The following is a 27,525-nucleotide window of genomic DNA, read 5'->3' as shown; positions in this document are numbered from 1 at the left end:
AAATATGACGCAATTATAATTGTCTGTCTTACATGGGACAATACACAATATGCAACACATTACAGGTGCAAGAAAAAAGTAACCTTGATCTCAGATTTGTTATTCTGGCTTTGGGGGTTACCACTGCTGTCTCACTTCAGAGAGCTCTGTTTGATTCTCACTTTGGCAATCTGTCTAGCTTGTGACGTTTGCATGAAACGAATAACCTGGCTTCTATCAAGAAACGAGATTCTAATGGGCGGCTTGGAGGGCAGAACAGCTTATGTTTTTGTTTTCTGGGTGCATGTTTCCTCCTTCCTCCCAAATATAGGCTGTTTAGGTTTGATTGACTACTCTAAATTGTCTCTTTCAATGTGTAATGCTACAATTCATTGTAATGTGCAGCAAAGTGATACACACTCAGTGCAGAGCTGGGAGGCGTTAAGTAATTGTGAAGTAGGCGGAGATTATACAGTAGTATCTATTAATCTAGAAATTGGTGAAAACAGTCCACTGTTGATGGTGTTTGGAACGGTTATGATTCTGGTGCTTGCTGTTGCATGAGCTATAATTCAAATTTAAAAAAGACACATTTAACTTTTCATTAAATGAAACTCAAATTATCAGACAATGCTGTATTGATGTATGCTGCTAAACTGTTGAAGGCGATAATCTGTTACTGTCAGATTTAAATGTACTTTTTTATTTGGGAGATGCTAAAACCCAATAAGTTGACACATGGGGTTGAAGATCTTACAGTATCTTACAGTATTTAGATCAGAAAATATTAAATACAACTCTACATTACCATTCTTTTACAGTATATGTTAACGTTTTATTATTGAAAAGTTAAAGTGATTTGATTGTATTTAATGACTCATATTATTAATTTGTTTTATGTAGGGAACTACTAACACAGCAATTTCAGACTACCAGGTTGTGACTGGTAAATGTTCCCATGGGATTATACTGTATATTGTGCTGATGCCTGCGACAGTTGAGACAGACAATTGAGATACAATGGACAAACACAATTCAAACAGCGAGGTTTAAACTTGTAGGGTTTACTTTGTAAGGTAATTACAATCCAGTCCCTGTGTGGCCTTAAGAACCGTGCAATTTTCTTTTCATGGTTTGTGTTTTACACTGCAATGCATTTGTTATCCTCTAGAGACCCAAATAGGGGTCTCACGTTACTCTACTGATTGAATAGTAAAGAATTACCATTCAATCAATCCATTTACAGTAGCTGCTCTTTAGAATTTCCACTCCAATCCTCAGAATCTTAAATGTTATCTAAATCCTATTTGAATCAGTTTGTTAAGCAGCCTCAGTAGGTCATAGTACTTTAATTGTTAGATTATAAAAAGTACTCTTCTAAAAATATGGTTAAAAATGAGAATATTAAATTAAATAAAATATATATCTATAAATACAAAATGTCAAGACATTACTTTTATGTTACTGTACTGTATACAATTATTATTACATTATTACTATTTTTCTATGAAAATAGAAAAATTGTAATATATTCTACAAATGCCCACCAGATGGTAGTATTGATTTACAATTTCAAAGATGCACTTTTGTTTTAGACGGTCCAGTGCTACTGTTTTTAACATGATGCTGATGTCCTGTTTTCTTGTTGTGCACAGTACAGGCAAAAAAAATCTAAAACGCATTCAATAAAAAATGTTATACATTTTTATTTAGCTTTAAAATAAGAATAGAGGATGTACAAACGTAACAGTGCATGTGTGAAAGCCCTGGCTGAAGCAATCGATACAGAAAATAAATTGAATCAGAGTGAAGGATACACTCAATAATGCTATTGATTGGGCAGTAAGTACTTTAAATGATATGTTGTGCCATTCTGCTGAGCATGGCACTATTCATTGTACACAGTCATCTAAAGTGATGAGGTTTACTAAGGCTGGCAGAGTGATTTCCTCCCTGCTCACATTTACATTGAAAGAGTCATCCTGCATTTGCACAAGGTTTGGGCTGACTCCCCAGTTACAGCCTCCCAGCAGCTGATCACTGAAGTGAATGCATTTCTCTGTAAGTAAAGCACACAAGTGTATTCCTTACAGAGAGATATCCCGTCTTAAAGTGGATCTGGAATTTGATATTATGAGGTTAAAACAAATCTGTTGTTCTAATACAGAGAAAACCCTCTATGCTCAGCTCATTCCTTTGAGCATTATATCCTCTTATGTCAAGAGCTGTGTTGTAAATGATGGAAAACACATGTAATAAATAATGCATCTTTGCCTGGACTCAGTTTTCCATCGATCTGTTACAGATGCTGCAGTTAAGCTTGGCTTCTGTTGAGGAACGACTATGACCATACAGTATACTGTAGTGTGCTAATTTCACTTAAAAAATACTTCTGGCTGTTTCAAATGTTTCAATTTTCATGTCCATTATTCAGTGTCAATCAGAAAGAAATATAGTAGTGGAATCTTACAGACTCCAGGTACTGTAAGAGTACAGCTTATAAACTTGAAAAGTAAAACTGGAATCTTTAGTGTGATTCAAAGGAAATGTAATACATTTTACAAAAAAAAAACAAGAACAAATGTAACCTTATTGGGTTAATAATAATAATAAAAATACTGCAATGACCGACTGTGTTCTACCTACTGTACCACCCTCAAGGTGGTACCTACTGTACCTCCATCTACCTAACACTATCAAAACTGGAGACTGTCCACAGTATAAGATCTCGATATAAAGAAATCTCTAGTCTCTTATGTAATTGGACTTCATTCCTGCATGTTACCAGATATCTAGGGAGGCAGAGGGTGAAAGAGTACTCTGAATGGCTGCCAACAGTAAAACAGTGATGCAGATATGGAAGAGAATAGTCATTAGAATGGATCTAGAATACTCTGGTTGTTTAGGGCCTACAACATTTTCTTCAGAAATGAATATCTGACAGCATGTTAATTACAAGAACAGATATCCTTATAAACGAAAGTGTGACATCATGTTCTGAAGAGTTAATAGAGTGATGAAGGGCTCTGACAGGCATTATGTTTTCAAAAGCATGACTTTCACATTACCGAAATTAATGTACTGGGGGGATGAACAAGAAAGGGAGAAATGAGCAACTGCTCAATCCCCTTCACTAATTATCATTCTGGCGTTTTTTTCACAATTACCTTCAAGGATTCTCCATGCAGAGCCCTCCTTCCTCCCTCAGTGTGATTGACATGTGAATCTCTGTCTAATGTTTTATTTGATCTAGCCACAGAGAAGATGTTTTGTAAAGCCATCATTGAAAAAGGGTATTAGTGTAATGCATCCTATTTAGGCTGAATCAGACCTGGCCTTGCATATCACTTTTTAAAATAAAAAATAAGAACCTAAGAAAGGTAAAGAATGTGAACAGGCCATTCAGCCAATCTTGCTCCTTGATTGGTAGTAGCTTATCAGTCCAAAAATCTTATCCAGCTGTTTACAGAAGGATTCCTAAAAATAAGTCCTTAAAAAAACGTAAAAATAAGTACTCCGACTACTCTTTTAAGCGTGTAAACATTTTCCCTAAAAGCCAGAAATATTTTTTAAAAATCGATGTGCCTCAAGCCTCTGTTGAAAATGGTAATTTTCTACAATTACCTACAGTATCTTGTTGGGAACTACAATAGGCTTACATGTACTTGGAAAAGAAAGACGAGGAAAAATGAGACGATAATTCATTCATTCACTTGTGTACCATGTATTTTAAAAAATAATAAGCTGTTTTGGAAAGTATAGTGTATTATGAGTAGCATCAAGTGAGCAGAATTTACATGTGTACAATAGCTATTTATTGAAGATAATTATAGCCAAATAAATTGCATGGGAAACCTTGTGAGAATGGAAGATGCAGTTGATGAGGTATCACTAAAGGTGCCCAGAGTTTTGGCCTCAACCACCTGACTAGGAAGCCTATTTCCAGACATGAATTTGAGTTCCCAGACTCACAGTTGAATTCTTTGAGTAAAGATGTGACCTAAAATATTTCCCCTTAAGGTTTCAGTTGTGACTTTGAGGTATTGTTACACAATTAGGATTCTATACACTGTACCTGGATACGTCTGCATTGTAGAACTTTATTTCCCTGGATTTAAATTCCACACATTTTGTTACTGTATATACTGTATCTAAGCATGTGTTTCTGTGTTTGTCACTGCCCATGTTTTAGCATCATCAGCAATTTGACAGGTTGCCTAGTCAAAAGCTATCTTAATAATATGTCAACCATCAGATGAACAAATACATTACTGTTGGAAAGTGCATTCCGAGGATATGCTCTTAGCCTCCCCTCTGCTATTGTCACCAGCTAAATGTTTTCTCCTAGGGGAAGTAAAAATGACTCCCAAACCATGACATACATGTACTGTATAAATAAACTGTTGTTAAGAAATGTTAATGAAGCCCAATTAATCTGCTCATGGGTCAGCGTCTCAGACAAATGAATACAATGAAAAACATGCTATTTATTAGATGAGTATCCTTATAAACATAGATAATACAAGGAATACACAGATACATATTTGTTTCACTTGTATTTTCTTATACGTGTCATAAGTTAAAAAACACAAAAATAAAAATAAATACTGTAATAAAAAGAAAATAAATGATTTTCCCCTCATACAGACTCCGATTTACAGTACCAGCATATGGGATGCATTATATAATACAGCTGCGATTATAAAGTGACAGTTTAATAACTGGGACTGTTTAAATACAGCTGACTTGACTGAAAATAATTGATTTCCACTGGTGGTTTCTTATGACCTCCTAAACTTATTTTATTTTCTTAATATTCTGCAAAGTGTACTGGGATTACACTGCATAAAGCAGTACATTTTGCCAAACTTAAAATAAGAACTAATGTCAAGCTCTAGAAAGCATGTCTAATGAGTTTAATAGGAAGAAAGCCGATTCCCTAAACCAAAAATTGTGTCCTGTCAAAGTTTGTTTCACATGAAGTTTCTTTTAAGACACAGACACACAATGTCTCTTAAATGACAGATTATGGTTTGGAAGAAAGAAAAATTCTACTCATGGCACAGACCAAGGAATAATGGTGGTATGGTGGTGCATGACAAGCCTAATTTGAATAGGTGCTACACTAGTTATTACTTTTGTGGCTGCCTATACTTGACAAGTGCAGCTCTCCCTGCCTTTGTTGGGATTAAATCCTGGTTGCATGTGGGCTTCAAGGATGTACAATGCCAAATAACTCTTTCATGCCAAAGGTCCAGTTCCTCTGTTGTGGTAGAGTTTTACGCTGTCTACATTTCAGAGGGGGTGGCGACACATCTGTATCTGGTTTAGAAGTATAAGACTTACAGTACATATACAGTACATATTGAAAAGAAAGGGATAACAAGAGGTATATTAAAAACTTTAACAGAGTTTTATTTTAACAGACCCCACTGAACTCTTCACAGAAAGCACAAAAAGCTGTAAACCGAACAAGATATTCATATGCAGTGCATATAGAGCATGTGGACAATTTCACAGAGGAATCTGTAACCCAGGGGCCTCTTTCACCAATCCATTGGGAAGGGAAATCCCAGTCCGAAAACAGCTCCTAAAAAGCCCTGCTACTGTATGTGTCCTTTCAGACCCAAATACAAAGAGAAGGAGTAGAGGGGCTCTCTGGTGATGTGTGGATGTTTAAGAGCAAAAGCAACAGACGAGCCATATTGAAATAATACTGTTGGTTAAAAATATGTCTCCCACAATAACAGCATGGAATTAGGACAGCCCTAAGAACTCAGAAAATGTTCAATACAATTATGATAGACTTCTTGTTTTTCGGGGGGGAACTTGTTACTCATCAATAAGCTGCACATCTATCTTCACCATCACTTTCTATAATACTGTATAACTATAAAAAGTGAAATAAATAGAAGGCTTGCTCTCATTTCTTATGTACTGTACTTATAGTATCTTTGCACAGTCCAGCTGTCAAAGTCTGGTGCCATTGCTCATGTTACTATCTTTTAGGGACCGTTTCCCAGACTATGACGAATTGTTTCTTGATTTATATCTTTAAATCAATTTGTAAACGTGTTTACTATCATACAGTAGTTGAAGTGGTTTACTTGCTTCACCAGTTCTTCTTGAATTGGCCTTTGTTTATGTACAGTAAATGTTATGGCAAATTTGGCCTCAGAGTAAATTAATGTGTATCTGAAGTGTATTATCGTGTTCTTGGGAATGTAATCTGGAATTCCCCCTGCTAATGCTAATGCATCTTTTGAGCTTTTTCCATTTTGCTTATTTATTTTGTGAGTTTTGGTTTGCTGCCTAAATATGAAAAATAATTTTATTGGCAAATACACATCTACATTAATCACTGTTGCTATGAACAGGTTTTAAAAAATACAAGATATTAACACTGCTGTCAATAGACAATATGCCCCTCGGGGTCTCTGTAATAACTTGGGAAGAAACCCTGGCAAGCATTAAATTATTTTTATTTTAAATTAGAATATTACTACTAGGGAACAAGTAATAGGTTTATTCCATGTTGAAAAGAGAAGAAAGAAAACATAATGTTTAGGCTGTGGAGCCTTCTTTGGGTGTGACACCGAAACGTTGTGTTTTCTCTCTTCTCTTTTCAGCATGGAATAAACCTATTACTTGTTCCTTTGCAGCCTACGCATACTGACGCAGCTACCCAACTGAACGACTTCATATTACTACGAGTCTCCAAATACTGTACAGTATATGCAACTTGTCCTTATCATGGACACATAACTTCCATGTATTTGTAGAGTGTCAATGTATACAGTAGGTTTTGGCAAGGATGTTTATCATGCAAAAAGGCATACATTTCAAGTCATCAAAGAGGCAAAATATAATTGATATTATTACAAATAAATGATAAATACAGACCTTGTATAAGGTTGGTTCATTGCATCAGGTTAGAAGAAAAAAAAACTGTTTCCACAGTTTTTTGAAAATTAGTCATTCAAATTAGTTTAGAAAATTCAAATTTTCAAATTGGTTGAAAACTAGTCATTTTCAATCGCAGTTAGAGAGTATTCCCATATTAGTCAGCTTAAATGCGCAACCCGGTTTGGATTGATGTTTCCTACATTATTGTAGCTGAATTATTTTTATATAAAAGAACCATTAAAAACACTTTAAGGATATTCCAGTAGGATAACTAATTTAAAAATGGGATCATCGTTCAACTACTGTAAAGCTCTTTTGAATCGCATTGAAGAATGCCATTTTAGTTAACATTAAACTAAATTCTTTGAATTTTATTGTTTAGGTCTGTTTATGTATGCCTGAGCCTTTTTCATGGGAAGCTGTACAGTAGGTAAATGTCTTTTGTGATACAGCCTTTATTGTGACACACTGTGCAGCAAGGATTCTTCTCAGAGAACTAGAAGTAATAAAGCAGACACATAAATGATTTAAGTTTCTTAACAGTACTAGTCAGATGGAACATTACTCTTTTTAAATTATTTAAGCTGCAGAAATTGAACATTTAAGAGCTCAGCTAGTTGAGAAAAGTGAGGGGGTTTAGTTTCTGAGCGTAAAGTGAGCCTGTTAAGGGATACTCGCTGGCAGAACATGGTGTTCTACACAGATGAAGGCAATGAGAGGATGGATTAAACAAACACAAACAGAAAAGATGGGGAAGCACTTTCAGAGGCTTACCTTGTGCTATAAATGGTGTACTGTCTTCCTTGACCGGAGATGCATCAGGTCTTGGGGTTGGGGCAGGTGGGCGGTTAATTATTGACATTGATTTGTTTGAGACCAGAATCGTATCATACTCTTCATCATTGCCTCCAAGGGGAGCATAAGGATCTTCATCTTCATCTTCATCTTCATGAACATTTTCTTCTTCTGTTTTTTGTTGAATATCATCTCCATTGTTGTTTTCTGACCCCAAAATGCAAATTTAGTTAGGGTACAAGCGAACATGAACAAATATATACAGTATATACTGTATATAAGATAACAATGTTAAGACAGTTGCAGCATTTACAGTATATCATCCATCCAGTTAGTTTTGATTGAAACAATTATCTCAAGGATTAAAAGGAAGTGATATTTGTCAGTATATACAGTACAGTATTTAAATAATGTACATTTGTTAATGTGCTAAGTGCTAAATTTGTAACACGCTGTGCGCAGGTCTGTTGCTTTCCTGGTATAAGTATACATTACTGTATCACATTTACTGTATAAGATGTTGTAGGATTCTTAAAAAGCAGAGACTAAAGAAGTTGTTTGTCAACTACTCATGGATGAAAAACATTACAGAATAAGGATGTGGTGTTCATTCCCTGTCCCTAATGCATCAAACACAATAGTTAACCTACAGTGTGCATTGCAGTCTTTTAACTAGGGCTCTGAGTGACCACTTGTGTTCTTTTAACTTGGACTCTGAGTGACCACTTGTGTTCTTTTAAGTGGACTCTGAGCCTCTATTTTAGTTTGTTTTTATGTATATATTTCATGTATAGATATAGAATTTGCTTGAATATTCCTAGAATTGTTGTAGTTGTAGGGGTTTTGATTGTGTTTTTGTCATCTCCTGTTTGGGAGTGGGTTGCTATTGTAGAGATGGATGGATGGGGGTGGTTGGCTTAGTTTTGCTCTCATTTTCAATTACAATTTTTTGATTGTTGATAAAAATAATTATTAATATTTAGAAATAAGTAATTAAGACTCTTAGTACCCACTTGTATTCTTTTAAATATGACTCTGAGTGAGCAATTGTGTTCTTTTAACTAGGACTCTAATTAACCACTTCCATTCTGAAGCTTTTTATAAAATAATATTATTGTTTTTATTACCTAAATTGAAATATTTACTGTATGATGCACTTACTTTCATGATTCGCAGGGTCCAACCCCGTCAGCCCACAAATATTACTGTCTTCATTTTCTTCATTTCTGCTGCTCTGTGTCATATCCTACAATGAGAAATAGGCTCTTAGATACAAAAGCATAAATGTTGCTTTAATAGCACAACCTGCATTACTGGGGACATTTCTATGGAGCTTTACAGCAAAGTACACTGTTAATGCTTTTCTGTTTCCTAAGTACAGGTGCTTAGTTGGATTAACTCACTGAATACCAAGCCTTGCAAAAAAGAAAAACACAACGAAAAAATCCAGGGACAAATGCTTCCAAAGCATTTAGGTGACTCAGGCATGACAAGAGATTCAAAAATACACAGAGGGTCAAATGAAATGTATCAATCTATGCATTTATGTTTGTGTAAAAATAAAGTATACAGATTTTGGATTTAATTACATGTGATTGGTGTCATTTTAATAAACTGATCATTCAGTGTGAGATGATTTGCTGAGTAAAGGTGAAGGTGAAGAGGTGACCTAACTCGCAGAATTCCAACCCTTTTAAAAATAAAAAGGGAATAACACAGAGAGGGGGCCAAGATTGTGAAGAGAACAGCACGTCTGTGCCAGCATGGGAGCCAACTACAGTAACAAGGCTGACGCAAACATAAAGAATGATAATTATTTGTTTACAATATAGACCAATGAATAAGGAGGTTCCGGTGTAATGGACTGGACAGAAGTCCAGTTCAGAAGTTCAGTTCAGAACTCCTCTTGAAGTGAAGTGCTGGGATGTCACTGACATCCTGTGGAATCATCCTAACATGACAACAATCCAGCAGGACAATGCATGCCTTCCTGCAGCTCATGTAAAAACATGTTCTTAAAAGTTGTGAACATTAGCTTTGGAAACACATGGCTTCTATGGCTCAGAGACCTGTCTGTTACTGGCACATGCTTATATCCCAACCAGCATTTATCCTTTATCTGTGTTCTTTGGTTTTCCATTTATTAACCAATTCAAAGTCCAGATACATACTTCCTTGAATGCCTACCACTGGTTTGAAAGTTAATCTTATATGAGGAACTTCTCCAAACACTTTCTAAATATACCAAATACCAAATATACAGTACCATCATATGCACTGTTTCTTTCCATTCCTGCTGTTGCTTCATTCAAACTTCAAATTGGTTTATAATTAATTACATTTTGTCACCCTTTTTATGGAAGGGTGCTTCATGTGCGACTTTTCACTCAAAAGTAACTACGTCTATCTTGAGTGAGCGTTGTAATAGATTTAGAGGCCTATGCATAAAATATTGTTTCCTTATGTAGAATACAACTAGTTCTTGTAATAACTATGACTTTTCTAGGCTAATATTATTTAACTTGTCCTTGCTGCAAACAGTAGAATTAATCTAATATGTATATTGTAATGCAACGGGGGCACAATATGCATGCAATTTAAACATATTTTCCCAAAAATCTTTTTTGGTCTAAGCTTAAAATATTCAGTTAACCTTTAATCAGTTCTAGAATGACATTAATTGCCAACCAGTCTTTCCTCCCCTTTATGTTGACTCTAAGACAGAAATATATTTATTACAGCATAGTGAGCACAAATGAGAACAATATTCCAAGTAAAGTCTAAAGAATACATTGTGCAATTTCAGCCCTGTATTTGAATTCTATGATTTTCATTAATTAAAATAAACATTTTACTTCCTTTGTTTTCCTTTGTTCACCAGGTTTTCCAGAACTTTAAGGGCCATACAAATGAGAAAGAATTTAGAACTATAAAATACCTGGTCCAGTTTTGTTTCTGTACTGGTGAGCGTCAGTTCAACTATTTTCCAGTCGGTTTTCTTAAGCGTTTTGAAACTCCCTTGTTAATAATATGTAAATAATACCTGTCATTTCTCTGAATGCAATTCACATACTGTATTTCATTTAGCCAAAGGCAATTGGCTTGAATTAAGCATTCTTAGTTTGTGCAGCACCTAGTTCTCTGTTTTAGTTATCTGGTAGTATTACTCATAACATCAGGAGTCTTTTTTTTTAGCTTAAGGCATATTAATTTCTTCTCATGTAAAGACCACTGCAACCAAATTGTTCACTGCATTTATTTTCATCTCTGAGAATTCACATAATTTGCTCACACAGTTCAATAAGACTTTGAAAATAAGACAGTGAGGCCATTACAGAACATTAAAAATTGTAGAAAAAATACTATATTGCCATGGATCACTAGCATCACATAATAAAGTATAGCATGATTGTATTACAGGAAACTGTTAGTAGAAAGTGGTAGCTGGCACATTTCTGATCATGTAGAATGGATTTTTCTGTCACACTCATCTTCCATGATGAATAAACCCATCTGTATTAGACATACGATACCTGTTGCTTTAATACGTTACAGTATACGCATAGGAGATGAATACAGAAATGAAAAAAACTCACTTCTCTGAAGTGTAGTGTCCAAATCAATTAGAGACTCAAATGTGACTGTCTACAGTTTCCCAACTTATACTGTAATTTCATTTAATAAGTTCATGAGAAATAAATGTCAACGATCTGTTACCTGACACACATTGACCTGGGCACTTTTCAGGAGGAGGCCTTTTCCTCACCTTTGTCATTTGCACATACTGTAGAATTCCCTCAGTAATCTTCAACCTACAGGTACTGTATGTTGTACAGGATCCTTGTCTCTTAAGCTACTGTATATTCATTTTTCAAACACCAAACTGTTAAAAATATAGGACCAAGTTTTATTTTCTAACTTTGAGAACTCAACTAGATGTCAGCACTTACTAAAATTAACTTATTTTATTACACCCCCATGTATAATTCTTTATCTATATGGGAATATGATATGCCATGTCATCTATTGAAGCCGGTTTACTGTATTTTCTGTGGTATCTGTGTTATTTAAATCACCCTGTAAAATTCTTAATTTTTAAAGACAAACTCTATATATTACAGATGCTTTATACTGTACATCATCAATTATGATGTATAATGAAAAATGGAGCGTCGGTCTATATACTGTATATATGCAATGTGTATCTGAGTGGTCTGGAGTGCAACGTGGTGGTCAATATTTCTGTAACCTTCTGTGCTTGACAATGCTGCACACATATTTACAGTACATATGAAATATGATGTCACCCCATATGTAGGAGAATCATGATTCTTCTTTTGAAAAGAAGAAAATCTGCCCTGTCAAGATGTAATCAAAATTTCAGGTCTTCATATGGTAAATCTAAAAAGTAAGCCCAGTCCTCTGTGTCATCTTATGTAACTGAAATAAATAACCATGTGTAATGATGAGACAAATATAATAATACAATCTTATTCATGATTGCCTTTCCAGAACCCGAAAGCTCTGTACAATACCACAGATGTAGCATATTATGACAAAAGAACAAAAGAAATAAAGCAAACTGAAACCAGGAGCCGGACTAAATTACGTATTCAAATATTTCGGAAAAGATACATCTTTAACTATGGAAAATGTTGACAGTCATATCTGAGTCTCTTACTGTATGAATTTGGGCACTAAACTCCAGAGATTCAGGTCTGCACATGAGAAGACTATCACTAGTTAAGAAGGAGTGAATCTGCAGATCTAAGGTTTATAACTATACTACACTTGAGCAGTAAGTCCTAAAAATAATTTGGAGCTAGACAATTCACTTACTTATAGATAAATGGGAAAACCTTTTAGTCCACTCTACTGTACATTTCACAAGGTATGTTTTGCAAAAAATGGGAGTTATGTGCTGATGCTTAGTAATTTTAATTAGTCCATTGAATTTGGAACATATCATGCCACAGTATTTAGTACCTTAGAAGATGCCCCGATGGCACTACAGTAGTTTAATATTTATTAAGTAAAAACATATAGCATTATTTTTGTTTCAGACATGCAGTGTATAAGCCTTAACCAAAGAATGTTAACCAGCTGTAAGAAATATGCCTTCAGTCCAGAAAAAGAAGGATATGAAGTGATACAGAGTCAGAAACCATCAACAAAGAACAAGAGACAGTTCTCCTGCCAATCTCGTATTGGGGTGCAAATACAGTATGGCACTTGAGTCTTTCCTTCCCAGTACCCCTTCACCAACCCCTCTGCCACCTCCAATGCTGTGACACTTGGCTCTTTTTGTAGGGGATTGTGAATGCTACAACCACAAGACAGACTGACTGACCTGCGTTAAGAAACATACATTTTCTTTTTATTGAATGCACATTCATTACTTGTCGGGTTACTGTTTATCTTCTGAATTAATTTTTTATGTTGGAAATGAAGAGCTCTCTTGTACACAACTATACAAATAAGCACAGAATTTACTGATTTAATTTAAATCTTAGAATAAAAATCTGAATATACTGTATAATGCATTAATGTTGCACTGAGTTGGCATTAAATTTGAAAATAAGAGGGTGTCATGCTTTGGTGTTCTAAGTGACAAGTTATTGATAGCAATGTGATTAGAAATGGCAGAAGACTAAACAAATTCATACACTGTCACTGTGCAAGGAAAATAACATAGTGCCAATCCCATCTATTCAAATATTGAATTTATGCAAAAAAATACCATAATAAATATTGAAGCGACTCATGACTGCAAAGCTGTTTTGAGTGCTTTCATATAAACCAATGGAAAATGTTTTCACATGGCATCTACTGTATCTAAAAGATTATCTTTAGCGTCGTGATTTTACAGATCTCAAAATATATGTACAAAATATATGCAAAGCAATATATTTGTGGCTACATAGCTGAGGTCACTCATTGAAAATTATTATATCAGATCAATTAACTCAGATAAGATATGTATCAATAGAGCAATACTGTACATTAAATCAGTTTTAGCTCTGGAAGGAGCACACTCTACTAAATCTCTGTTTTCTAAAAAAAACTGAAAAAAATGGTCTGAAGCTGCAGTTTCTCCAACATGAAATGTTGCATAAGCTTACAGTTTAAGGGGGTTAGCTGTGGTGATGTGGGTAGTGTTGCTGCATCTTCTACCCCCAAATTCACATTAGATTTCTCCATGTCTTTGTTTTCCTTCCTGTTTCCAAAAGGCTTGACAAACCAGGTTTGATGACCTGCTAAATCCCTTTCCTTTCTCTGTGGCTCTTGGGTGTCCCTTTTGGGAGGAGACCAGGGACATGATCTTGGCTCATCCTTGCACACTGTCCTTCACATACAGTACAAGCTCCAGCTTGCTGTGACTCTTACTAAGGAATCACTGAATCATCAACGGAACTGATGGATGGAAGTTTAAATTATAACCACAAGATATAAACTCTGTGCAATATATCTACTTCCATTAAAGATATGGTGTATTAAGCACAATTATAGTATTTTGGTTTGCCGTTAATCCTTTGTGTTTCAAATAACTTTTGTAGTTGCTCTACTCACATGCTGTTCACCTAACTGAATGTTTATGTGTTTAGAACATGTGTTTATTAACCCTTCAGTTCTAGAATATGGCTAGATATAGAACATTGCTCTTGCTGACAGGCTGAAGAATCCAAGTCAAAGCGGCCATGTGGGGCTCAAAGCAAGCGGAAGATAGCTGAAGTGCTTTGGAGGAAACTGGAACAGAAGGAGAAAAAACAGACATGTGCGAATATGCAAAAATATGCAAACTCCCAACCTCAGGTCAAGACCACAAACAAAGACCCAAGAGTGGTGAAGTAGCAGCATTAATCAACACGCCTACCTTAAAACTACCTAAAATATATATTTTATATTTATATTACAGCTATGAATTGAAATAATTAATTGGCTCTGATTCCTTTTGTTCTTTAAACTTAAAATGCATGTGTATCCCTTTCCAATACTGATTAGGTTAATATGTCTGTATTACTTTCATATTAATTGATATACCAAAGCATGGACACACATAGACAGACAATCTTTGTTTGAAATGATAAACCAATGATCATGTGCAGCATCATTCATTAAGATTTTAATGAAATATGTATCAGTATACCCTCACTGTGTCACATGCTCTACAAAATTCAGAAATACAGTTTGAATGATGCTTGTAAGCACCTACAGTAACTGGTAATCACTGGATTATAGAATATAAAAACATTTCAGATTTTCCTATTTGTTTTACAGTTTCACTTAACACTTTGTAAACCACTGTGAAAACTCCAATCGTATCTGATAAAGCTCACCATCGATGTACAGTAGCGTAAATTACAATGCACTTTCATGAAGCGAAAACTATTCACGTGGCACAGTTTAATGATAAAATACTTAAAAGTACATGTCTGAAAGAAATATTTGAGCTGTGTTTAGGATTAAGTAAAATGTAATTATACATTTTCAGCTGTGATCAAAATGAGAAGAACACCTAAAAATTATGCATATTCAACTTAAAAAAACTCTTTTCTTTGTGCTGTTACTTAGCAACTATGCAATTCAATTCTAATAACTGCTCTTACCCTGTTGTTCAATATTAATAATGCACATTATACATTTGGTAATATTAATATATTCAAACATGTATAATGGAGTTTTTTCATTTTTTTTAAGCAGGAAGTATTCAAAGATGAATGAGACTTGCTAATTATTAATCACATCTGTAGAGTATTCAAAATAATACTTTGATGTGGCACTGAAGAGTCTGTAACCACAGACTTGGGCTTCCAAATGTAGTTTCTTTACCTTACAATGATTAACTATTCAAATATTCGTTCCCACGTCCTGTTTCTTTCACTCCTCTTCATCCTTGACAATTTATAGCAAAATATTAGTTACTGAAGACAAACTATTGCCTTAAAATTAATAAGGATATTCCATAGATGAATGATTTTTCACCAGATACAATGTACTTACAGTAGCAAGAATCTACAGTATGAGATTCAATTAATGCAGATTATGCAGTATTTCTGTATTTTCATTAACCTTTGCTCCTATGCACTTTATCTTCCTGATTTAGCATTAATGCACTTTCAAATTATTATATAAAAAGATGAAAACCTAATATTTGAAACAACAAGTGGATCTTATTTAAACACATTTACTGTTAATTGTTATGCTTAGACTCACTATGCAAGTAGACTTTTTGTTCAATTTCAATGATAGAATACAACAAATACGTTCAATACTGAGCTGTATAGTTTTCTGTCCTCTATATCTTTTTTACTAGTGCTGATAATGCTTTGTCATTCAAATTAGCCTTTTCTGGAATTCCAGTTATCTCAGACTCAGGATTTTTTTGTTGCTCTTTTGTCATTCATTTTACTCTTTATAAAAAATTAAGTATGATCAAGGTGTAACATCAGCATTATTCTTACTTAACTAAAATATCCTGATTAACTTTTATGTTGTATTCATCCTGCTCATCTCCTGCTGGATACCTGTGTTGTAATATTCTCCTCAGTCAACTCTCTTATTCCCTGTTCTGCACCATCTCTGCTCACCTCCTGAAGCCTCCCAAACACTTGCTCATTTGGACTTTACCTTTAGCAGAATCTACCAATTGTATTTAAGTAAAAAATATGTTATTCATAACAATGCCTTTCTGATAATCACTCAATCACAGGTGTAATATCCATTGACAGGAAAATTGCTAACGTATTGCCTATTCATAATAAGCGTGACAAAGCTCAATTAAGTATCTATAAACACATATGTTTTAACATATCTATTGCTTGTTATTTTATTAAAATAATAATTAGACTAGGTGGCGTCTGCATGACAATGTAAGAAATAGTATAGATATAGATTTTAACTAATGTTAAAGTTCTTTGAACAAGCAATTGCAGCAATAGATAGAAAGAGACCATAGAATACAGTATATTTTAGATTTTCAGAAGACTGTTGATAAAGTTGCTTATAGATTATTGATTCTCAAATTAAAGATGGTAAGTATTCAAAACAATACACATATTTTGATAGAGCTGGGTAAAGTATAGAAAATAGAGAGCTGAATTTATAAGGAATTAATTCTCACACTGGGTGATGTGATCAGTAAAGTACCACAGGGATCTGTATTAGGACCACTTTACTTTTTAATATATATTAATTATTTAGTTTTGGTTATATACAGTAAACTAATGAAGTTTGCAGATAATACCAAACTAGGAAACAAAGAATGTAAAAGCTGTGAAGGAAATTCGATACTGGTCAAACATTTTGTAGATGGTTTTCAATGTAATAGGTGCGGAGTGTTACGTTCAGGTATCATAAGCATAAACTAAATAAAAGACTATGAGGAAAAGTGACCCAACTACAGTATTTAAAATTCTTCAAGTAATTGACACAACCCACCTGTTCTTGTTTGGCACCATAGGTACTTTACACAAAGGTTCATAGTAAGCTGGAACCAGCCACCCAGCCATGATGTGGAAGCTGATAGCCTGGCTGCTTTCAAGAAATGGCTAGATAAGATCCTCAGATCAAGTACTGTAGCTAACAACCCAATAAGATGTGTGTCAAATGGCTGCCTCTTGTTTATAACCGTATGTTAATAAAACTCTAAGATTATCCGCGTATTCTGTCCGGATTAAGATTCCTGGGCTTTTAAAAATGAACAAATAATTGATAAGTACCTCTTTATGTAATTGACCGCCTAAGGGTCACTGATTCATCCACACTCACAAAGTGCAATAGAAATAGTACTAAACAGTGCCCTTTGTAGCAAACGTAAGCATAAAACAGACTTCAGCAAAAAGAATTGTTTGCTGTAATTTCACTGTAATGCATGAAAAATCAAAATGACTTTTATCACAGCCTTAGTGTAGCGTTCTATTGTCCTGCATCATAGATCTGCTTACTGATTTGTCAGAAGTGTCAATTAATATAAAGATTTAATTTAGTAGTGCCCATCTGCAGCACAATTTAGTATGAACAAAGCAATCCTCCCCTGCCTGAAGGTTAATCTGTAAACTTAAAATCACTTCTTCAGATCCCCTGGTTATTTTCTATACATGGCACCGGTCTCTCACCCTGGTAAGGGAAAGCCTTAGTACTCCAGATTTTATGGGTACCTTTAATAAGTATTAAAAGTTCTCATTTATTATAAATAATAGAGCTAATAATGGATTTTATTATGTAACTGAAGAATCAATTTGATTAAAAACAGAGAGACCTGTATCTGTAGAAAAAGAGGTGGAGATCCATGTTGTACAGCATTTCTCAGATCAAACAATAATAACTAACTTTAAATTGGTACACTACTAATAGTACTATAGAATTGTTATAAAACATCAAATAGGACATTCTAATGGTTATAGTTTATAAGCCTAAAATTATCATATCAGAGTGAAAGCCTGCAGGAGATGATTGTTCATTCTGTTTTTTTTGTTTCAGTAGTTTGGTTACATTCTAATGATGATTAAATGAGCTGATAAATGCTATGTAAAGGAATAGCATATTGTACTTAGAGTAATTCTGCAGTTTTAATGGTTAACTCATCAGCCCCTAGCCATATGAAACTGATGTTGATGCAGATGTGACCTTTATTTTATCTAGTTAGTTCTGATATGCAATGACTTGGAAGATCACTGGTAGAGAATGCAGTGATTGAGGAGCATGTATGATGGAAGAAAACAGAGGAGAGTCAGAGAACATGTCGTAGTACAGCCAACAAACCCTAGAGCAGCTGGGACTGGAATTCTGTAGTGGTTAGTGGAAGACACTACGGTGACTCAGGAAGATTCTACACAGAAGTAGAATAGGAACCAGAAGTGAGTCACCACTTCCTGAAGTTTGCTAAAACACAATGAATAAGACATACTGTATCACCTGTGTTTGGAGGTGGAAACCTGGGGATGGAAGAGAGTGTACAATCAACACTGCACCAGTTGGATGCCAGCAAAGTGGGGAGGAAGCCATAGTTTTGGCAGCTTGTGCAGGAACTTCTGTGCAGGAGCCAGGGACAGCAAGGGCTGCAAACAAGAAGTCCTGACTCAGCAGTGGGTATCAGTGACCAGGGGGACTGGGCAGAGGGAACAGCAGAGATGGGGCTATTGGTGCAGTGGAATGAAGACCAGGAATGAAGAGAAAGGGAGAGAGGGAGAGAAAATAGCATTTTTTTTTCTGAAGGGAGAGGGTTTTTACATCAAAGGAACTGGAAGAAAAGATCACATCCCACGAGCAGGGAGCCAGTTGTTTCACATGGAGATATTGAAGTTGAAGAGCTGTAAGAGCTGCTGTTCAAAAAGATGCAAGAAAACAACACCTATCCTGGCTTGGAGGAGAGTAGCACTCGATAGGGTCTAGCACTACCAAAATGCCAGGTACCACAAAAGATAAACAGAGTTGTGGATAACTGGCCAGTATTTATAGTACCTAAGAAAGCAGAAGTACGAGATCGGAATTTGTCCTCCCTCTGAACTTTTGTTTACTAACACCTTTAATGGATTTTGTTCTTTAAAATTGAAATGAATTATTTTAGGTTTCAAAGATTGGAAAAAAAAAACAGTTTATTTTCCTACTCTTACCTACTATGCTGTTTATTGTTGAATTTCACACTTAACACTTTCATACTTAAAATCTGTCAGAATCACAAGGTTGTTTGGAAGAACTCAGCTCAAAAGTAAAAACTATAGCAAAAATAAGTTTGATCCTAGTTAATCATAGCAACTGTAACACAGATTACATCCAGTCTTGTTTAACCTGTTATGAACACTGTACTGTATATCACATAAAATAGTTATGCTGATTAACATTTTATTTGAATAATTCTATCAAGCAACATTTTGCAGAGGGAGCAAAGCAAATAATTTTCTTTAAATGAACTTGCAATCTGTTTAGCTCAGCCACTCTGGTATGATTAAATTGCTTGGATACACAACATTAGAAAAGCATGAAAGGCCACAGAACCCCCATAAGGTCCTTTAAACAACAGCTCAGATTTAAACAAATAATTAAATTCATCATTCTAATGACCCCTTTGTGGAGAGAAAAAAAGCGATCTCATAATGACCCTTAGCCCATAGCACCATTTTGCTGTACTTTCTTTGAAATGCCAGCAGCTTTCCGGCACTTGACCTGTGGGGGAGTTTATGAAATAAAGTTTACTATTGTGTGACACTCTGCATTTGGCAAGCACATGTGAAAGAAGCATTGAACAGCACTCTGATGAAAGTTACCTCTTTATAAACAGGTTTCTTCGATGAGAGAGATAAAGGGACTACTTTACAACACATTTGCTAGAGTCAACGACATTTACATTTACAAGACACTAAAATACATAAGATGCTACTTCTTTTAAAATGTTGGATCCATCCTGGATAGGTTTAAGTTAGAGTACTGTCACGATCGTAAGCCCCTTCTCTTCCTTGTTTGTCTTTGATTTTTTGCACCTGCCTCCAGTTCCAGCCCCCTTCCTATAAAAGCCAGATGCTCCTACCAATCTGGGCTCAGCTTTGGAAACCCGCAAGCCCAGGAGAGGCTTGACAGCATAGGCTTCACAAAGGCGTCCTGACCATCTGGGTCCGGGCCTTGGAGCGCCTGGCCCCGTTACTCCTTTTTATTCCCCCAGGCCTTCGCTGGATCCCGCTCCGGCTTTTAAGTCCTGTCTTGTCTGTCTTGGATTGAATTACCCGGCTCTGGACTTTTGTTTTCACTGGATTCCCTACACACTCCCTTTGGACTTGTTTGTCTGTTTGCCCCCGAGCAGCACACCCCCCTGTTCTTCCAGCCCTGATCCTAGTCTTCCTTCCCCATGCTTGTTGCACTCCCTTCCAGATTCTATCGTCTGCATAGGGTCCTGAAAAATGCTTTGTGACAAGTACCAAGTAATATGCTACTCAAATATCATTATAACCAATAGTAATGATCATGACTATGATATGAATGTACTTAATAATAAATTGAGTTGGCTGAAACAAATCACAACACACAAACAAGATTTCTAGATTGTACAGTATAGATAGATACTTTATTGATCCCGTGAGGGAAATTGCAGAATTTGGTATATGTACAGTATATGGTATATATTAGCCTGAAATTTAAAATGTGTGAATTATTAGCTTAAATGTTGCAGAATTAGGATGCATTTAAATGTTTAGACTTGGGTTAAATTTTTTTTACATTCTTTGTTACAAGAATTTTGCATTATTTAGACTTTTCCCAGGCTATTTGCTTTTATAGAATACATAATTTAGTGCACGCGTTAAAAGACTTATTTCCAAAGAGATCCTGAGTGCTCTATAAAGTTTTTTGTTCTTTAAATATTTTGTTATTATTTTATTATGGCTATTAATAAAGTAGGAACACACTTTACATATTTCCATATTTGCTAAGGTTACAAGAATAATTAGAATGCCATTCTAATGTCCACAAAAAATAAGAAAAATATGCACTTGTCCTATTTCTGCTGCCTTTTCTACTGTGGTATATTTTATTACAATCTCGTCAAGGGCATCTGACTTACACATTATTTCAAATAATATAATTTACCAACACCAACTTTATATTGACCTTAATATTGTGTATATTAAAGCATTTTTGTTTTTCAAAAATACTTAGTTCATTTGACATTTCAATATTTTTTGTAAAGGTAGGTTTAACACATTCCTCATTTGCTTTTCACATGTTCAGTACTGTATGCCAACCACAAAATTAATGAAAATATTCAGGCATTATGACAGTCTTGAATTTTATTTAAAAGATCTTTTAAAAGTGCCTGCTTACCTTAAAAATAATATTGTCGGAACATCTTGAACTAAAAAAATGTGGGTTCAAGTCCAAGATTTCCAAAATTACTTCAGCTGACCCAGATGGTAGAAATGGTGTACAACATTGCTTGTGGTAACCCTGTAATGGACTATTGCCCATCAAGGGAGGTTCACATTCTCTCTCGCTCTGGAACCCTAAGTTAACTTGAAAGCTTTCTGTAAATTGACAAGCTTTTTGAGTTAAGAACAGACTTCAGTACTTCTTTATTCTATTTTTTGAACCTGACCTTTCATGCTTTTTGCTTTAGTGGCTTAACTGTAAGATACTAGTTTAGTTGAAAGGCTGTTTTTTCCTATAATCCATTTCAAATCGATTGTCACAATTTTGGCGGGCACAGCAGAGTTTTATTGTTCAGTTGTCTGTAAAACTTTGTAAAAAACTTCCGAGAGAAATTCTAACATTTGAGAGGAAGCTAGCTCCAGGAGTCGGTGCAACAGTCACAGGCTGTTAACGATTGCGTTAAATGGGCAGGCGAGCATCCTGTGTTACAGATATTTTACGTCACAAGAAATAACGACTGCAATTCAAAACATGATTTATGAACATTTTTTTGGAAGAAGTAGGCAAAAAGAGTTTAGGCTTAACCCACTTAGCTGGGGGACAAGTACATGACTTTAGAATGAGATAGGACCCCCCAGCACGGTCAAATTAGCCAAAGATTGTTGCAAAGGTTGAGATGTGGGAGGGGGAGGGATGCAAAAGAAAAATGAATGTGAATGTGAAAGAGAGGGGCTCACAGTGATTTCTATAACATTATGTCATGAAGGATTACGATCTAGAGCAGTAGATATGAAGGGGAATTTGGCTGCTGTTATTCCTTCCAAATGTTCTTTACAAACTCCATTCAACAAAAATAGAAATCAAAATTGAAATAAAAGTCAAAATGCTACAGTGTAAATGTTAGCCTTGTTATTGTTGCAAGATTTTCTTATTTTTATTACTTTTATTCTTCACCCTCTTATTGGAAGAAGACTTTATAAGCAATGATACATCAGACGGAGGCAGTACCAGGGATAATATTTGAAATTCATGGCAACTCTGTACATTAAATATTTGTCCAAATCCAAAATATTGATTGGAAATAGGAAAAGATTAGGTAAAACAGTATACAATGAACAAAATGACAGAATATAAAATGAAATTGTGTTGCTGTTATTCATATCTGGTGCTTGCATGTTTATATTTCATATCTGTTTGATAGTGATTTGTCTAATTGTTTAATTTATTATTTAGTTTTTAATACTTTTCATTTTCCAAATAACACTATTTAGCTATATTTCAGATGCACATTGGTTTTGCTTGATAAAATGAAAGAGTGTGGTCACTGCTAGAGAAACACAGACCAGGCCCATTCCTTGCAAGTTCTCTATTATAGTCAAAATCCCCCCCCCCCCCAAGGAAGAAACCACTCTACAACCTAACCAAAAATCATCTTATTGCTCTTGCCATCCTCACATTGAGGGCAAAATTGAATTATCTGGGGAGTGAGAAGTCTGTTGGGTTTTAATCTGAAGAGACAGACATACAGGAGTAGAATCACAATTAACTAAAAGGAATCTAGACTTTTTTTCCTTCCTTTGTCCTCTGCAGAAAGAAACGGGCATTTCGACCCACATTACAAACCAAATACTTATTACAAAGTATACTTTTAGAAATAAAATAATTCAGATTTAAATTTCACTTCCCAATAACCCACCTAAAGATGAATAGAGTTTGTTGCCATGAATGATGCCATGGAATCAGATTTCATTTTGAGAAAATCAAAAATCAAAAATAAGTTTTAAGCAAATATTTGTATTTTAAAAAAATCAATAAATACATACTTATTAGAAACTAGAAATGTAATTCCTCTAACTCTATGTCACAGATTTAGAGTTTTTTAAATGTTTCTCATTATCTTCCAGTGTAAAGGAATGTCATTACTAACACGAAGGATATTAATTACAACATGGGATTTCTATGCTTATTTTCAGACTCAACATAATGCACACAAAATCCTTTAAAGCAAATACAAGAGGTAAATTAACAAACATGAACAAACTTCACTTCTGACTGCCTGGTCAAGTTATCTTACTGTACATTATCTAGATATTGGAGGAGGTTGGAGCCAAGCAAATAAAGAATAATGAGTGGATACTGTAAATAGTGCAAAGTCTAAATTTAAAAGAGCAGGTCTTTGATACTTTATACTATATACTTTCCATGTTTTTTGCAATATTTTAAACGATACCTTTAAGCAATTATCAATTATTTGATACTTAAGCTACACAGTAGTTTTAAAATTGAAATATATACTATATTTTCAGGATTTATTACAGATATACAGTTACTAATTAATAAAAACAATGCAAGCCATAAAGTTTTCTTTCTGGATCGGTAATGTGGTTTTAAATAAAGTAGAAACCACATTCCACCATATACTGTATAAATTCAGAATGTAATTTTTGTTATTGTTGTGTATCGATAAAATATACAGTATTTCAAGCTCCCTAACACTGCCTTCAAAAAATATTCCAATTAAGTTGAACGTCAAGCCTTTCACTTAATTAACATACAGTAAATGAGTGATTCTGGTTAATATTAACTTTCACATTACATATACAGTAATGAATAATTATGATTATATCATAATTCTGAATTCCTTTACACAGAAAGTTTTCATTTGAAAGGTACTTGTATCACAATTAGAAAGTCAGTTATTTGAAGCATTGCACTTCTATGAAGCAGTTTTACTAATGCCATCTACTGTACAGAATAATCTACGCTGAAGAAGCATTCAATTACGAAAAGCAAGACACAGGCATGAATTTAAATAGTATTACTATTTAAAAGGAATTCATCCTCACAAACAAGAACTACCATATTCCATGCCCTCAAAAGAGACCACTGAAATGCTGAGATACATACAGTACATATGAGTACATTCTTCACTTAGTGGCTTCAGCAGTACATACAGACTACACCAAAGCAAGCTGAAGCTAAACAGAAATCTTAAAAAAAGGTATTTTCCTTTATGAAATACAAAACTGTTGCACTTGGTGTCACAGTGACATGAAGAAAGCCAAAAACAATACACATATGTGGGAGCTTTAGCCTACATCCCTGGAAGTCTTGATTGCCAACATGGCAATGCGCCCAGACAGCTTTAAGAGAACCATAAAAGAAGACATAACTGGCACGAAACAAATGCATGGCAATACCAAGACAGATAGTTCTTACTGCTTTATAACATATGAAAGAAGAACTATCAAAACAAAACTTTTTAATATCTTTTGCATATATACAGTACATAATTAAATGTAAGGCACTATGGAGCTTATTAGACTGGTCTAAGTATCATGTTGATGAGCTCTAATAAGGATGAAGCAATCTAAGTACTGTATATGCAAAACAGTACTAATTTCTTTGGATGATTTTACATTCTAATAGTGTTGAACAATCAGCAATACTTCAAGAAAGAAGTAAATAGCTATAGTATGCAAATGGTGGAGCACCCCTGGCCAAATTATGTTTTGTTGTGTTTCTAAGTGAAAAGAAGTTAACACAACCTCTGCAGCAAACAAACTTCAACTTGACATATTTTTGCAAATTTTACTGCACAGTTCAGTTCTGAGACCTTTCAAAAAAATAATACTAGAGGACTTAAACTTTTGCACATGCCATATTTACTGTTTTTTCCCAATCTGTTAAATTCAGCAAATAAACAGTAACTGTGCATCAAGTTTAAACTTGTTCTCTGCAGTGGTTGTGTTAACTTCTTTTCCCTTAGAGAATCAACAAAACGTGTCATTTGGCCAGGGGTGCCCAAACTTTTGCATACAACTTTAATTAATATGATAGAAATGAAAAGTAATGATCTCAGTTTACAGCATGTCCTGACTCAAATCATTTTGAGAATCCGTGGAAAGAGTAGACACCTGTTGTCCATGAACAATTACAAAGAAACTTTAGAGAACTTGAGAAAATCTGAAGAGAAGAACGGGCAAGTATTGTACTGGAGGGATTTACCCAAAAACACTTGTGGCTGTAGTTGTTGCCAAAGGGGCTTCCAAATATTGAGGTCATGGGTCTGGATACTTAGGCAATCCACATATTTCAGTGTTTTCCCTTTAGTTTTTGCTGACATTTCCTGTAACCTACTGTATCTTACCCAATTAAATCTTTAGTTTGTACATCCAGATTCTGAACAAAATGTTTAGTTTAAAAAACCTGTATGCAGCATTTACCCAATCATTTCACAAAATGGGAAATGTCTGAATACGTTTGTGTACTGATTCTATATTGTCTGTACTGTACTTTCCCACATTTTAAAAGGTTAGACCCTAGCTCAGCAATACTCAAAGCTAATATCTTGTGATTTTGATAAGTGATTACTATTAATATCTAATAACTTGCAACATTTAAAATGTTTTTAATAATTTATACAACTCCAATGTTTAAAAAAAGAACACTTTGTCACGAGAAAAAGTCTTGATTTGTATACAAATTTTCCAGGCAGCTTTTCACAATGACATTCCAAGCATTTATCATTCAGAATGGATTGCTAAAAACGTTGTTCTCAATATTCTTTGAAATATGGCCTGATATTCTGTACTATGTATTTTATATTATTCAAATATAAATGTAAGTAAATTTACATTTTCCTGTTATTTATTACACTCATTGAAATACAGCTAATGAACTGCCTACTACTTGAAATATTTTCATTTAAAATAAATAAAATTCAAAATATTGCATCAGGATAGGGAAGACTTTGCATTATCTCTAAATGACAGGCACTAGACTACTGCAGAATCAATAATGAGCAACAAACATCTGGAATGAGGAACAGTGTGCAATGTGGGAGCTGTCCTAATTTAATAAATCAATACATGCATACAGTACAAATACAATGAATACCTAAAACTGTATATAATGGTGAGACTTCAGATGATTGCTTTTTCTAAATATATATATAAAGCAGAAATAGAGGCTTCTTTAGATATTTCTGCTACATGGTAAGATAACATTCACAATTACTTTATTCATAGCAATGCCTGTTCTTAAAACTACTATTATCCTGAATAATGTTGCTTACAAGATACATACACACAAACAAAATCTTTCCACATCTTTCACTCAGATTAACCTCATTTAGATCTGCTTTGGCTGAATTGTAAAATCCACGGACTGCATGCTTGTTTTAAAGTTTTTTAGATAATTTTAATTTCCTTTTCTATTTTAAATACTGACAAAATGGAAAAGGTCTGTATGAAAGCTTAAGTATTATTAAAGCAAAAATGTATATATGTAACATTTTAAAAGGCTTCTGTCAGCATACTTATATTTAAAAAATAAACAGACCATGTAACATGAATAGAGTTGAATAGAGTTTTACTAATATAAACCCTTAGAACAACTAAGTCTTACAACTTACTTTTATTGGGTGTCATTGCAATCCTAAATTACTACACATTCATGTTATAAATATGAAACAGCTTTCATTGATGTTTCAGGTTCAAAGACAGGCTACATTTGACTATCATTCACAGACTGAATAAGGCACTGTGACGTTTCAAATGAAACAGTAGTCAAACAGAAACTGTATCAGTTTTATTCAAATTGAAAACAAATTTAGGAGCATATGAAGATACTACAGATGCCAAAATGCTGCATGAAAATGTTAATGCAAATACTTAAAAAAAAAGTCAATGCATAATAACATTACAACTGTTAAGCGTTAAGTAGGAAGTAAAAGTTAAAGTTTTAAAAAAGTTATTACCAAATACCATATCTTGAAATACAGCACAGCCCATCAGATGCAGAACTATATTATATCACAGTATAAAGTATGGTAAACAATATTGACAAATTGCAATCAAGTCAGAAGCTAAGGCAGAAACAAAACATGGTCTAAAGGAATTTCTCCAATCTGAACTTGTTTTGTGCTGATGTTGGTTTAGGACATGCATGTCAAACCCATTTATCATCAGACCTGATGTGATTCAAATA

General features: G+C 34.5%; 1 protein-coding gene across 2 annotated transcripts in view; it reads right to left on the bottom strand.

The window, feature by feature from the left end:
• Positions 1 to 27,525, bottom strand: part of LOC102692336 (B cell scaffold protein with ankyrin repeats 1) — a 108,179-nt gene that overhangs the window by 8,845 nt on the left and 71,809 nt on the right. For both annotated transcript variants that reach the window (XM_015345060.2, XM_015345061.2), the window contains exons 8-9: positions 8,842 to 8,926; positions 7,660 to 7,887 (exon numbers count right to left, since the gene is read on the bottom strand). In XM_015345060.2, coding sequence (XP_015200546.2) covers positions 7,660 to 7,887; positions 8,842 to 8,926 — 313 coding nt within the window. The remainder of the gene's footprint in view (positions 1 to 7,659; positions 7,888 to 8,841; positions 8,927 to 27,525) is intronic.

This window comes from Lepisosteus oculatus, chromosome 1 (assembly GCF_040954835.1).
Source record: "Lepisosteus oculatus isolate fLepOcu1 chromosome 1, fLepOcu1.hap2, whole genome shotgun sequence".
In the NCBI taxonomy this organism is placed as follows: domain Eukaryota; kingdom Metazoa; phylum Chordata; class Actinopteri; order Semionotiformes; family Lepisosteidae; genus Lepisosteus; species Lepisosteus oculatus.
The sequence above is the reverse complement of the archived record's forward strand: the minus strand, read 5'-3'. Positions and strand labels throughout refer to the sequence as shown.